This window comes from Camelus bactrianus, chromosome 23 (assembly GCF_048773025.1).
Source record: "Camelus bactrianus isolate YW-2024 breed Bactrian camel chromosome 23, ASM4877302v1, whole genome shotgun sequence".
Lineage (NCBI taxonomy): Eukaryota > Metazoa > Chordata > Mammalia > Artiodactyla > Camelidae > Camelus > Camelus bactrianus.
This window is the reverse complement of record NC_133561.1, coordinates 9,832,109-9,847,706: the sequence shown is the minus strand read 5'-3', so window position 1 is coordinate 9,847,706 and position 15,598 is coordinate 9,832,109. Positions and strand designations below refer to the sequence as shown.

Below are 15,598 nucleotides of genomic sequence, written 5' to 3'. Positions count from 1 at the left end.
TCAATAGTGACAAAATATTTATATATATTTTGAATTTTCAGTAATTAAATTCAATAGGATAATGGTCTAAACTAGTCTATCCCAACCATTTTTGTGCTTCTACACCATCCTCTTTCATCGTCATTTCTCACTGCACATAGTGATTCTGAACTAAGAATCCTACCTTTTCTCTTAAAAAAGAAATCACTGGTCTACACCTTTCCTCATTCCCTGTTAGTTTCTGAGAATGCAAGAATCAGCAAAAAACAAGCCACCTCTGTGTAAAGCTAGCCCATTATAGATATTAAACTACATCACTTCTGTCCACAACTATCCTGCTTCACTCCCTCACTCCCAACCACATGGAAGTCACGACCAACCAAGGAGGCTGTACTCCCCCTATTACAGAGCACAAGAGACTCAACCATTACAGACAAGAAACACAGGGATCACATCAAAAATCATGCCTCATCATTTACAACAACAGAGAAATGATTCAGAAGCGGGAAATACTAGGCTGGAAGGCATAACTTCATGATATCTTAGCTGTATCACAATCATACTGTGTGGGCGATATTTAAGACATGCTGAGGCTATCAGTAATATTTACCAGATTAGCTGTGAAAAGAAAAGCAAACTAAATCTAATCAGGAAATCAGAAGTGGGCAAAATATGAAGGGGAAAAATCTGATGACTAAAATAAACAGCTCTTAAATCTATAAATATAAAATCCATTATTGAAAACTACCCCGCAAAACAAAAGCAAATCATTATTAATTATACAATACCTATAACACACAGCAAAATGGGCATACGCAGCTACAATCCAGTTGTGATGGCCAGCTACTATTAGCACCTTTCGTGGATCCACAGGAAATCCTGTTGATAACAGAAAAAGAAATATTTTACGTTCTAAAGAAGGGAGTGGCAAACTCTCGCCAAAAGGCCTATTCCAGCCCTCTACCTCTTTTGATAACAAAGCTTGCTGGACACAGCCGTGCACATCTGTTCACACACTGTCATGGCTGCTTTTGCGCTACAGTGACAGGACTGAGCAGCTCCCACAGAGACCCTCTGGCCCGCGAAGCCCAACACATTCACTGTCTGGCCCTTTACATACAAAGTTTGCTAATCTCCATTCTAAAGATTTAGCGCAAACAAAAGATCCTATACTTTTAAAATAAAAATTATATGCTAAATGAGAGCTTTAAAGATATAAATGTTAAATCTAGATTCAAAAGAAAGATAAAGCAAAAATCACATCTTTAAAAACAACTACTCATTATCATCTAGAACTAAAAACATATTTTTTTTTTTTAACGTAACCTTTCCTTACCTAGTCTAACAGTCTCTTCTCCAGGTCCAGAGAGAACAGGCTGGGTACCATTTCCTCGAGCTTCACCTTCTGTAGAATTTAGTCCATTCCTAGAATCAGTAGAGGATCTAGTTGTGTTGTTTATTTTACGACTAGGAATACCTATTAAAGGAAAAAAGATGATAAATTTATTTCTAAGTTCACCTACCAAAAATTAAAAATTTCACACTGTAGCTAAGAAACAAAACAATGTGAATTTCATTATAGCAGAAATTTATCCTCCAGTATACCAGTTTATTGCAAATAATTGCCAAAAAACAAGATGAAATTTTTTAAATACAGTTCTTTCCACAGATTTCTGATTTTTAGCATGTTATACATAATAAACAAGACTAAGATTTACCATATTATACCCTGGATTTACCCAGCTCTAGGTTGCTGAATCAATCACTCACTCATTCAGCCTGTCACTGCTCTTTGTATTTATGGAATAGTTACTACTTGTTAGGTACTATGTACTAATTTAAACTGCTTCAGAGCTGAACTGCCCTATCGTTTCAAGGGTCTCTTATTAGACAGGAGAACCTTTTTCAAAATGAAATCCTCCTCAGAAGCCTCCCATATCACAGGAAAAGACCAAACTCTTCTAACTAGGTGAAGTGGAGCAGCAATGACTTGCGCCTCACCCTCCTCTGTCCTGTACTCTGACCAAACTCTGCAAAGCTCCTGGGTTCCCACAAAGGAGACTGACCATCGGTTCTCTAACAGAGTGGTTGGCAAGTCTGGCTGTGGCCAAGTCCAGCCTGATGGCTGTTTATGAGAATGAAGCTGTGTTACAGTCCCGCGCAGTCACTTCTTCAGTGTTTACGGCAGAGCTGAACAGCTGCCATAGAGATCTAGCTCACAAGCCCACCCTAATGTAGAGCATGATTTCACTTCTGTTTAAAGTTCTCACCACTTTTAGTAGATTTATAAATGAGAAACTCAATAATCAAACAGATTTTCCTATTCACATATTTGTACTTACTTAATGATAAAGATACTTTAAAAAAAAAGTAAGTAAATAGAGCACAAGTACCTGGTGGAGGCAAGTAACCATGGAAAAGGACACTGCCACAGGATGAGCGCTCCAGTTCTTCGCAGAGGAGAAGCCTCCTTACTAAAAACATTTCAAAGCAAACTTGTCAAGAGTACATGCAAACAGAAAAACAGTACTCCACTTTTATTTTCTCTAGTTCATGAGGATAAGGAAAGAAAAGGAAAATGTTTAAGTTAAATCAGGTGACAACATCTTTTTACTACGAAAATCCACAAAAAGCAAGCACTGACTAGTCCATCAAAACTTAGGACCTGATATAAAACATTTCATTTGGGCAAGTTTTGTGCTCAAAGGGTCATATCATAAACATGAAATATTACGAGAATACACACCCAATGGAGTGATTCCATAAAATTCTGCTTCATGCCTGAGAACATTAATACTCACTCCCCTACGAAAAAACAAATGAATAATGTAAATCCTCTAACACTGGCAGCTTGGATTATCATCTGAAACAGAAGGAAAAAGTACTAGGTTCTTAATGTGAACAAAGTCATAGGGCTTTAAAACTTACTTTTTTCCCTAAGATCCTTAATCATTTGAAGAAGTCTAAGTAAAAAACTGCACCCCCAAAAAACTATTTCGTACTTAAAAACTAATCATACCTAGATGAATCGGGGGACTAAATGAAACCAGGGCTTTACAGGGTTAGTACAAGTAAGTTATCAGGAAGTTTCTAATAAGGCAGACATGAGTAGAAATCATTCTCATGGTATTAATTGCTTTTAACTTTTAATCACAATTTCTACTCATATTTTAACCTCCCCAATTATCCTGTAAGCTCCCTGCAAGCATGACCTACTTCTGATCTACGTTTGTGTATCTCATGCAGTGCCTCTCACAGTGCTTGTAAAAACTGGTTATGCAATACATATTTACTGAACAAATAAATTCAGACTAATGACCCTCTTCTTATCAAAAACCAAAAATAAAATCAAAATAGAAGGTAGAGGAATTCAGTCTTAAGAAGGGCAACATTATCCAGATAAAGATGTTCCAGAGGATAATATGATATGAAAACAAGAAGTGAAAGAATGGAAGCTTAACAGTTTAATAAAATGATTCATTTTAGGTTTCAGTTATAATCTCTCCTTACTTCAAAAATATTGCCTGGGCAGAAATGAGAGGGGGCATCACGACAGAGCCCATGAAAATTAAAAGGATAATAAATAAAGGAATACTATGAACAATTTTATGTCCACAAATCTGATAACCTAGATGAAACGGACCAATTCCTTGAAAGACAACCTGCCAAACTCATACAAAAAAAGAGACAACCTCAATCAGTCTGTATGTACAGAAAACTGAATCAGTAACAATCTTCCAAAATAATAACCTTCCAAAATAACCAGGATTCACTGGTGAATGCTACCAAACATTTAAGGAAGAAATTATACCAATCCTCTACAATCTCTTTCAGAGGACAGAAGCAAAGAGAATACTTCCTAACTTATTTTAGGAGGCCAACACTACCTTAATACCGAAACCAGAAAAAGACATTACAGGAAAACTACAGACCTATCTCTCATGAACACACATGCAAAAATTCTCAATAACATATTAGCAAATCAAATTCAACAATGTATTAAAAAGAAATACACACCACCACAAGTGGGGTTTATCCCAGGTATGCAAGGCTGGTTCAATATTCTAAAATCAATTAATACAGTCTACCACATCAACAGAGTAAAAAAGAAAACTCACATGGATCATATCATCAGGTGCAAAAAAAGCATGTGACAAAATCCAACACCCATTCATAATAAAAACTCTTAGTAAACTAGATATAGAGGGGAACCTTCTCAACTTGATAAGACTATAAAAAACAAAAACAAAAACCTATAGCTAAAATCATATTTAATGGTGAGAAATATGAAGCTTTTCCACTAAGATCCAGCACAAGGCAAGGATGTTCCCTCTCACCACTCTTTTCAACATTCTACTGGAAATCTTTACTAACACAGTAAGGCAAGAAAAGGAAGTAACAGGCATACAGATTGGGAAGGTATAAAGTTGATGATCACAGATGACACTTAATATAAAACAATTACCCTGATATAACACGACACTGTGGTTAGGTTGTATCTAAAAGGACATCGGCATACCCAGCTGCGTTTAGGTTTTCTCCTACGTTATCTTCTACAATTTGCACTTTACATGTAGGTCTGCGATCTACTTTGAGTTAATTTTTGTGAAGGGTGGAAGGTCTGTGTCTACCCTGATTTTTTGTTTTGTTTTTTTTTGCATGTGGATATCCAGTTGTTTCAGCACCATTTGTTACTCCATTGTTTTGCCTTTGCTCCTTTGTCACAGATCAGCTGACTATATGTGTGGGGTCTATTCCTGAGCTTTCTATTCTATTCCATGGATCTATTTGTCTATTCTTTCATCAGTACCACACTGTCTTGATTGTTCTAGTTTTATAATAAATCTTGAAGTTGGGTGGTGGCAGTTCTCCATCTCTGTTGTTCTCCTTCAGTAATGCTGCCTATTCTGGGTCTTTTGCCCTTCCATGTGAACTTCAGAATCAGTTTGTTGGTATCTATAAAGTAACTTGCTAGAATTCTGACTGGGATTGCACTCAGTCAGATCAAGAAGGGATGAACTGGTACCTTAACAACACCGAGTCTTCCTATCTATGAATATGGACTATCTCTCCATTTTTTCAGTTCTTTGATTTCAATCATCAGTTTTGCAGTTTTTTTCATATAGCTCTTATACATATTTTGTTAGATTTTATACCTCAGTATTTCTTTTTAGGCAGTATTAATGTAAATGGTATTGTGCTTTTAATTTCAAGTTTCTCTTGTTCATTGTTGGTATATCGAAAAGCAATTGACTTTCATACATTAATTTTACATTCTGCAACCTTGGTATAATTGCTTATTAGTTCCAGGAGTTTTTTGTCCATTTTTTTGGATTTTCTATACAGACAATGAGGTCATCTGTGATCATCAGTTTTATATCTTCCTTCTAATCTGTATGGCTTTTTTTAATTTCTGCAAAGCCAATTAACACATGTTAGAGGGAAAAAGTGTAAAAGTTATTCTTGCATATTTGGGAACAGCAAGCACTGAGTTTGAGAAAATAAGGACTTAAAAATGAGAGGAATAAAGATAAGCTAGACTTCATTAAAATTAAGAACTTCTGCTCTATGAAAGACAATGTCAGGAAAATGAGAAGAGAAGCCACAGAATGAGAAAATATTTGTTTAAGACACATTTGATAAAGGATTGTTATCCAAAATATACAAAGAATTCAAAATTCAACAATAAGAAAACAACTCAATTAAAAAATGGGCCAAAAACCTTAACCAAAGAAGATATACAGGTGGCAAAAGCATATGAAAAGATGCTCCACATCACATACCATTAAGTTAGTGCAGATTTAAAAAAAAAAAACGAATTACTACTATACATCAATTAATATGGCCAAAATCCTGAATCCTAACACCAAATGCTGGCAAGGATGTGAAGCAACAAGAACTCTCATTCATTGCTAGTGAGAAAGCAAAGTAATACAGCTACTTTGTAAGACTGTTTGGAAGTTTCTTACAAAACTAAACAAACTCTTACCATATGATCCATCAACTGCACTCCTTGGTATTTACCCAAAGGTACTGAAAACTTATGTCCATACAAAAACCTGCACACAGATGTTTACAGCAGCTTTATTCATAACTGCCAAAACTTGGAAACAATCAAAATAGCCTCTTCAGTAGGTGAATAGGTAAATTGGTACGTCCAGGTAATGGAACATTATCAGTGGTAAAAAGAAATGACATGAATAAACATGGAGGAAACTTAAGGGCATATTATTAAGTAAAAGAAGACAATCAGAAAAGGCTAATCGGTAAAATGCAAGCTTAGCACGCATGAGGTCCTAGGTTCAATCAATCAATCGATCAATCAATCTTAACCGCGCCCCCCGGCCAAAAATAAATAAATAAATAAATAAGAAAAGGCTACACACTGTGTGATTACAACTATGACATTCTGGAAAAGGCCAGTTATGGGAAAAAGAGAAAAAGAGAGAAGTGGTTTGTGGTGGGGGGGGGGGGAGCAACAGGCAGAGCACAGAGGATTTTTATGGCAGTGAAAATATTTTGTACAATATTACAAAGATGTATACATGTCACTATACATTTGTGATAACCCACAAAATGCACAACACCAAGAGTGAACCAAAAATAAACTACTGATTTGGGTGATTATGATGTCAGTGTAGGTTCATCAATTGTAAAAAAAAAAAAAAAAGTATCATTCTGATAAATGATGTTAATAATGGAGGTTAATAATGGGGGTGGGGGGTTATGAGAAATCTCTGTACCTTCCTCTTAATTTTGCTGTAAATCTAAAACTGCTCTTTAAAAAAGAACTCTTAAAAAAGAAAAATATTTCCATGGGCTTGATAAACACATGCAATTGTGATATTAAATTGGTTTTATTTGTGAAATTGGTTCTTAACTAGTTTAACATAAGAACAGTTAAAACTTTCTTATTCTATTTCAAAACCACTTTTGTTAACAGTACAGTAATACTGGCTAATTACAAGGTGGCTCAGGACACCAATAACAGTTCTGGGGAGGGCAGACAGACAAATATGATAATGAAAATAAAGTGTGACAAGGGCAATACAAGAATTTTATGCAAAAAACAGAAGCAGAATACAGTATTTTAAAAAATTCCTTCCCATCTTTTTTTGGAAGGTACTACTTAAAGAGTTAAAGTTTGCTAGGCTTCCCTAAGTAACATAAAGAAGCAAGTTGTAAGAAAAGTAGTAAATCCAGACATTTAAACTACTTTTGCCTTTCATGGGTGATTGATTCAGTTGTGGATTTGTCACAAGGACACTAACGAGAAGTAAATTCATGCTTCTTTAACCAAATGCTAAAAATAATTTTACTCCAGAAGTAAACAGTAATATACTCCCAGCCTCTACCCCAGGCCAAAAAACAGACAAACAAAAAGCCCCAACAAAGTCTTTTATTCATCTAACAAATATCTACTGAGCAGTCACTATACATATTGTTTTGACAACACTGGGAATACAGCAGGGAACAAAGCAGACAAATCTTTGTCTTCAAGAAGCTCATATTCTAGTGAATATAAACCAAAAATTGTATTATTATAAACAAGCAGCTAAAGAAGTAATCAGAATTTTAAAAGCTGTATCTGAAAAAGTATTACTAGCTCCTTAGTGAACATTCACTAGTAGTATACGAAATAAAAGTAGAATAAAATGTAAATTTTTCCTGGTAGGAATCCAGACTGGCAAAGTGAAAGAAACAGTTTAAATGGGCATTCACTTACCCACAAAAAAATATGTACTGTTACACGTCAAACACAATGCTTGATCCTAAAGATACACAGTAAATAGTGCTTGCCCTTCTAGAATTTAAGTCTAATGGAAGACAGACACTGGAGTAGCGGCAGTATCAGAAACTATGGGTACCTACATCAGGTGGACACAGTGGAGATCACCAAAGTGATCAAGCCAGGACAGAAAGGGTTGAAACTGCTGAAGCAAGAGAAATGAAGCAGGGGCTGGGTTAATGAGCCTTAAGAACCAACATCAAGTACAAAATCCGTAGCCAGTAATCCAATAATGTATCAAATAAGGGCTTTATGCAGAGTAATAACCAAATCAGATTTACATTTTCAGAAGACAATTTTGGCTATACTGTGAAAAATGAATAGAAGGGATGTAAGAATGAAGGCAGGGAAACAGGCTAGGGAGCTGTCAAGAGTCATCTAGAGGAAGAGGTGATGGTGGCCTGTGTCTATGAGAGTTTACTTCTGAGGAAACAAAAATAATCTTGATGGGGAAAAAACCCCTTTCTTCATAAAATGTATCTAAAACCATACCTATCAATAAAAATTTACTTTAAAAAGATACACTTCTTACCTTAAGTCTAGCTCTTTTGTCCGAAGAAAATTTAAAATGGGTGCAAATGCTGCTGGATCTCTATCAATAAATATCTGTAAATAAAGAAATATAAAGTTCATTTTCAAATTACAAATTAAACTTCTAACTTTAAAACTTATGGAACAAATATTAAATTATTTAAATACTGTATTTTCTTCCACTCTTAAATTTTAATGATTCTAAAAGTTGAAATGCAGTTATAACCATGTGCACTTAATGTAGTAGTGGTGGTGTCTCTTCTAACCTGAAAAGCCATTATTAGATTGATAATATTTTAATACGCAGGATACATGGTATCAGATAAGTCAGTTTTCCCATTTCTATTTAATTAATATGTTTGGTGAAAGTGATACCAAAGGTAAAATTTTTATCTGAAATATTCCAGAATTCAAATAAATACTTTGAAAATATTATGCATAAATAATATTTCCTGTATCGTCTGATCATTAATTATTGGTGACAGTGATTGTGACTTAACATAACTTGTGATTCATATGTGAATCATTAAAACACCAAGGTACTTTTATAATACACACAGGGGCAATCAAGAAAAGTAAAAGAATAGACATACGTGTACATATGACTGGGACAGTGTGCTGTGCACCAGAAATGGACACACTGTGACTGACTGTTCTTCAATTTAAAGAAAAGACAAGAAAAGTAAACACTGCACACTGATGTCAAAACTGGAAAACAATACTACTCTCCTTAACCCTTTCCTATACCACTATCTCAGTTTCCTTGAGGGCTACGGGTGGGATGGGGGGAGGGTGACGACAACAACAAAAGTTTTTTAAGTAACAAACACAGCACTATAGAAAACATACAGGGAAAATAAAATGTTTTAAAAATACAAAATACATTAATTGATAACTTTTTACAGGAAGGTATGCCAACATTATTTTGAACCAATTACAAAAGTTCTAGCTATAAAACTGAACACCATTTAAAGCTTATCTAAGTCAGACAATCAATTATATACGGTGAGTGAGGTTCTTCTGACTCCATAAATTCTTGCTTTTGTCTTTATTATAATCAGAAATTGAAGAACCATCACAGATTTGTGAAGATCTTATTACTGATGTCTTTGTTACAGTCTCACATGGACATATCTGTTTGTACTCCTTTATTTCATCTGCAAATCTCACCACAGAAAATAACCTCTCGGGTCACTGTTGCCTCCAAACTGAAAGCCTTGTTTGCTTTTGTGAGCACTAAACATTTACATGCTGTTGTGCACATTGTAACTGCTTTTTATATGTATAAACTAATTTTTTGTCCTGAAATTTAATAGTTCTTTACTTCCTGTACTCCACCATTGCTGCACTAGTTTCCAAGGTTTTCTCCAAAATAAAAAATTGTAGGTCTTTACTAATCTACAACATCTTACCATTCGAATTCAAAACCAAAATACTTCAGTATTTACATTCATCTATTTACTGTCAAAGGTTCAATTACTGATTAAAAGAAATCTTTCCTCTACTTGCAATTGTAAGCTTATATCCTACAATCCCACTAATCATGCGTACTTAAGTTGCTATATACAGTATTCCCTGTTTCAGGTTCTCTTCTGTAATTATAGAAACACTATTCATGACAAGAAATAAAAAACTTGTAGTACATATACTATCTTTCATTTAGTTGTTATTAAAAGAATAGCCCTCCTCTCTTCTGAAAGTCACCATATAATAAGGATCAAGCATTATAAGCATTATTTGATCAAACTTAGAAATACACATCAACATTATTATACTCACAGCACCAGTTTCATCTCGAAGTGTTGAAATTCTTCCACTCAGCAAGCTAGAAGTCATTAACATTAAGACAATTAGTTTTCAAAATCTGAGTGTAATTAAAATGCCCTAATTTTTTCAAATGTCAAAGACCAATACAAAGAATCATCCTTTCTCCAACATAAAATAACAATTTAAAAATTCTATTTTAAGAGTTAAGATTTTTTAGTGGGGCAGGTATATAGCTCAGGGGTAGTCTGCGTGCTTAGCATGCACGAGGTCCTGTGTTCAAGCCCCAGTACCTCCATTAAAACAAACAAAAAATCTAATTACCTCCCTCCCCCCAAAATTAAATTTTTAAAAAAGAGTATTTTTATTCAAGAAATAAAAATATTAATTTAACAGACAAGGAAATTTTTATCATTCTAATAATCAACTGTATTAAAAAAAAAAAGGTACTAAAGAATTATATGAAATACCTGGAAAAAAAAGAATCTGGAATCCACATAAGTGTTTGTCTTGAGGTACTAAACCTGCAATTAAAATGTATCTTGTATTATAAATGAGGACATGATTTGAAATTTCAATGCTAGCTAACGTGCTTTAATACACTGGCTAATGATTTACACGTTGAGTAGCTATGACTGTATCAATTATATTCATTACATTTAATATTTCAAAATCTTGCCACTTTCAATTCAGAGTTAAGATTATTCCAAGAGCTCGCAACAAAAATCAAATAATTTATTCACATATATTGCTTCCTAAAACACTACTTTCTAGCATGCCAATATGCTGAAGACTCAACAATTAGCCCACATACCAAGTCCAAACTTCTCAACATAATACACAAATTTATCTTCAGGTCCTGTTTCATCTCTCCAACACAAACTGCTTCCCCCTCTAAAAGACAGTACTTCTTAATATCCCCAAACAATTCATGCTTACACCATTTCGTATCTTTATCCCAGCTGGATCAACTTCTGTCTTTCCAATTGTCCAGATCCCATCCATCTTTCTTAGCACCATCCAGGTTCTACCTGCTCTTTAACAGCTTTTCCAAATATTCAATCCTATATTGTCTTTCTGAACTCATACTAATCCCATACATAATGCATTTAACACTTTCTTTATATGTAGTCTTGGGCTATTCACAACTGTTGCATTCATTCATTCAAAAATAACTCAGTAAACACTGTTTTGAGGTTAACTGCCATTTGATCAAGTCTGTTTGTTACCACCAATTTTAGGGGGAACTTTAACCAAAGCCTAGTGAAACAGACGAGGACAAAACAATCAACAACTGATGTAAACTAGCATGATAAAGAATGCAATACAGGGCTCATCCAGTCCTGCACTTGATGTCTGAATATTTTCTTTTTAAGATTCATCACACCACACTATGTATTTCTTACTCTTCCCCATCACCATGTGTCTTCACACAGAAGAGAGCCTAACAGACCTTTACTTTCACTCCACATTCATTTTTCTGTGCCCATCAACCAGATTAAAAAAGGAGCCAGTTTACTGAAGAAAACACAGCAAATTTTCCCATATATTCTTAGCAGAATCATAAGAAAAGGTTAAAAAAAAAGTGAGAAGCAGATTACAACTAGCTACTGGAACTGACTTGGTCAACTAAACAGAAGCAAACCCAGTAAATGGTAAACTGAAAGATCCAAGGATCCACTGCAAAAATGAATCACTGTTTTGGAGGGCATCAAATTAATTCCAAATAAGGATCGCTTCTAACTTGTGACCTTTCATGTTCACTGCATATTCAGCAAATTGTCTGCCAAACAACTCAAATTTTGTGTTACTTAGAAAATTACACTGGTCTGCTTAAAGTCATTTTAGCAATTTCAATTATAATCAGCAGTGGGTTTAGTAATCTGGAATTTCTGGGCAAAGGGATAGGACCTTCATCTCCACTATTTGTTTTTCCCCAGACCAGGAAGAAGACAGGAGTGGGGAAAAAAAAAACAACCCACGAAGTTCTAAAACTGGTTCCAAATACTGTTTCATGAAAAATTACATCATTTAAAGTTACATATGACAAGCAATGTATATGAAAATCTTTTTCTATGTTTTTATCTCATACCCACAGTATGCCAAGAAAAGAATCATACGTACTCTGGTCTCAGCAAAAGTTACTACTAAAGATATCAGCATATCCGCATTAATACTAAATGCTACTTGCCTCCTACTAAATTTACTTGGAAGCAATCTAGTTAAAATTATTTATTTTGCAAAATTACTATTAATAATGCCACTAATCCTTGTATTGCCTATCTATTGCTTCACATTTCTTTCACAATCCTGGAAGGTTGGTACTATTATTTATTATTTTACATTTTAGGAAACTAAGCACTGAAAACTAATTTGCCTAACGTTGCTCAGCTACTTAGAGGTAAAGCCTGGGAACTAGTACCCCTTAGTCTGACTCCAAAGTTCTTTGTTACGAGTCTCCCACTGGCTGGTCCCAGACTTCTCTCATCAGGTCTCAAATCACACTTATTCATAACAGAGTTAATCACAGATTGAGCCCTACTGGGTTTCTTTTACTTCATTAGGGTTTTTTTGGTAAATGGTATTAACAATTCTAAATGAAACCTGATGTTCTCTACTTTTTAAATAATCCATGAAGTGTTAAATACATACTAAAAATTGGTTATTTCTGTAATTCCTCTGAATATGTCCATTTTCCTATCTTCTTTTGGGAAAGAAAAAAAAAACTTCCCTATAGCATAGCCTTCTCTGTTCACAGTAAACTAGCTCTCCTTCTCTGAGTTTCACTTACCACTTCAAGCTAACGTTGATTCTGTGCCACAGGTGGTCCCATCAGCGGCAATTCCTCAACTTCAATTCCTTCAATTCCTTGACCTGAGAATTTTTTTCTTTTACAATGACTTAAGTGACTGTGTTTTATACAAGATATAGATGACTTCCAGATCTCTTCTAGCTCTAAAATGCTCCAAGAGTCTATGGTCCAAAGTAACTCAAAATATCCCTAGAACACTTGGATGTTCTGTTTTCTATAGGCCATGTCATTACTTGTTTTATAAATTTACCTTGGCAAATCTAAAGATAGTGTTTTTTTTTCACTTGTTTCTTGTTCCTATGTAACAACTCTCACCTGCCTTCTAAATTGTTCAATCTAATAATTTCTCATTTTGTATTCTTTTCTAATATCACTTAGAAAAATTTAGAGCCTAATAAAATCAAGTTTCTTAACTAACGAAACATAAAACGTTCCAGCTCTGTCCTACACAATTTAAAATTTTAAACAGAATTCTAGTCATTAATAACTATTAAGCTACCCACTTTCAACATTCAGTGAATAACAATACTGTTCAATTTTAGAATTAAATTAGGAAGTACTTTAGAACACCTGAAAAGAAATACATGCGCAATCAACAGAAATTAGAAACTCCGGAGGGTAACAGCCCCGTGGTAGAGCGCGTGCTTAGCATGCTCGAGGTCCTGGGTTTAATTCCCCGTAACTCCATTAAAAAAGAAAGAAAGGAACTAGTGCAGGGATTTTAAATAACTAAAGTGTTAGTCTTCTGAAGGGAAACTCTTACAGGGTATTCCATTTTTGCATCTCTAAATAACCAAACCTGCAAAATTTTCACAGGATTTTAGGAAAATACCCATTTTTTACATTAGAAGAAATCGATCTTCTGGTCCATGAAACCGTTATCTATATAGGAACAATGCTGTTGTAAATTCTTATACTAATAAACAGTTTTGTTCTCGGAGATAAAGGGAAAAAAAGAGTGAGCAGAAAAAGAATGAAGAATGAGTGTCCTGTGCTGAATTCTCTAACATACTTAGAAAACTACTCAATTTTTAGGATTAAGCCAGTATATACATTTTTATCGCTACGGCTCACAGTGTTGCCGTTCTGCCTTTTAAAAAATACTAGTTAAAAAGCCCTAGATGTTGAAAACCTTTCATATTCTCGAGCATAGCAAAATACGCTATATCCCAGGGCACCGCATCGTTACCTCCCACCTGGCCTATAATTCAACCAGCCCTTCCTTGAAATAAAGCTGGCAAACTCCCATTTCTGAGAGGAGTGAATCCATAAACACATGACCTTTCCCTTCAACAAACTTATTAAAAGAAAGGGAGCAGAAGGCCAGAGAGAGACTAGAGAAGAGCTTTCGGTCTGTTTACTAGCGGGGGCTCCGGAAGGTGCCACTATCCGAAGCTTCCCAGAAGGAACTCTTCGAACTGCGGCTTCTGGACACCCTGCCTTGAAAGCTGAACAGATCCTTCGGAACCAGGCACCAGGAAACTCGGAAAGTAAATAACAGGGCTCTGCAAATCTACTGCATTCCCTCCACGAGATTCTCGGCCCCCCTAAGGAGGTGTGGGGAACAACCCTGTCCGTACTCTTCCTTGCCAGGGTAAAGAGACACCTGGCGGACCGGAGAGAAAGGGAGGCAGGTTCACCTGCAACAGTCAAACCACAAGGCCAGGCTTCGACCAAATTCCTGAAATACGCTCTAGGGTCAAGTAAGGAAGGGTACAGAATGTTCTCGGCCGGATCCCTCAGAGAGGGGGAGGGACGGCGACCGGCCTTCTGCGCGGCCATAAGTAAGGGCCCGACCCTCGGTGGTTACCAAGACCGCCTGCCTCCCGAGATCCACCGACCTTCTCCCGCCCGCCTGGTCCCCTCCGTTCCCTGCCGGTTCGGCTCCCACGTTCGCCCGCGAGCCCGCGACACCGGCGCCCCCCGCCCCCGGAGTCCGCCCGCCGCTTCCCCGCTCTGAGCCCTTCCCCGCCGGCTCACCTGGTCCCCCCCACGTTCAGCTGCACGATCTCGCCGCTGCCGGCCGCCGCCGCGGCGAAGCTGCCGCAGTGCCCTCCCGCCATCTCCGGCCGCCCTCTCTCCCCGGCCGGGGCCGCCGAGCCCGCGGCGGGAGCCCGAGGCGGCGGCGGCGGCGGCTGCAGGGCCAGCAGGGCGGCGGCGGCCCGAGGGCGGGCGGCGTGCGGAGCCTCCCCCACCTTCCCGGCGGCCGGGCGGGGCGCTCGGGCGTCCGCCTCTTCCCCTCCGCTCCGGCGGCGCAGGAGGGCGGCCGGGCCTCCACCTCCCGCGGCCTCCAGGCCGCCCGGCCGGCCCCGGCCTCCCGTCAGCGCTCGGCTGACCCCGTCGTCTCCACCGCCACGGCGGTCGCCGCAGCCGCAAGCTCCGCCGGAGGAAGGGTCGCCACGCGGGACAAAACACCGCAGCGCGCAGTACTTCGTCCGCCGCGGCCGCGGAGCAGGAGGAGGAAGAAGAGGCGGGGAGGAGCTCCCCAGCCCCGCGGCGGGCGCGGAGGGAGGGCAGAGGAATGCGCTCCTGGCCCGCCGCCTGGCCCTACGGGATTCCGTTTCTTCTTTCCTCCCCCCGCAACCCCAACCCCTCTTTTACATTCAATTTTTCCTGCTCCGGGACTCAAGATTTCCCAGATTGAGGGCAAGTCTGGGCAAACCGTCCTGAGTATCTTTATTTTCTCCCTTCTCCACGTGGATTCGGGAGATGAAAGCAAAACT

General features: G+C 37.7%; 1 protein-coding gene across 2 annotated transcripts in view; it reads right to left on the bottom strand.

Moving 5' to 3' along the window:
• The window catches only part of KCTD3 (potassium channel tetramerization domain containing 3), a 52,045-nt gene extending 36,728 nt beyond the window's left edge, over positions 1-15,317 (bottom strand). The window contains exons 1-8 of one of the 2 annotated variants that reach the window (XM_074351609.1): positions 14,856-15,317; positions 10,534-10,587; positions 10,079-10,124; positions 8,301-8,374; positions 2,726-2,784; positions 2,373-2,453; positions 1,316-1,456; positions 768-858 (exon numbers count right to left, since the gene is read on the bottom strand). In XM_074351609.1, coding sequence (XP_074207710.1) covers positions 768-858; positions 1,316-1,456; positions 2,373-2,453; positions 2,726-2,784; positions 8,301-8,374; positions 10,079-10,124; positions 10,534-10,587; positions 14,856-14,938 — 629 coding nt within the window. In that variant the 5' untranslated portion in view covers positions 14,939-15,317. Of the gene's footprint in view, positions 1-767; positions 859-1,315; positions 1,457-2,372; positions 2,526-2,725; positions 2,785-8,300; positions 8,375-10,078; positions 10,125-10,533; positions 10,588-14,855 lie in introns of those variants that run through there. The other variant, XM_045509513.2, reaches the window with a different exon arrangement.
• Positions 15,318-15,598: the final 281 nt, after the last annotated feature.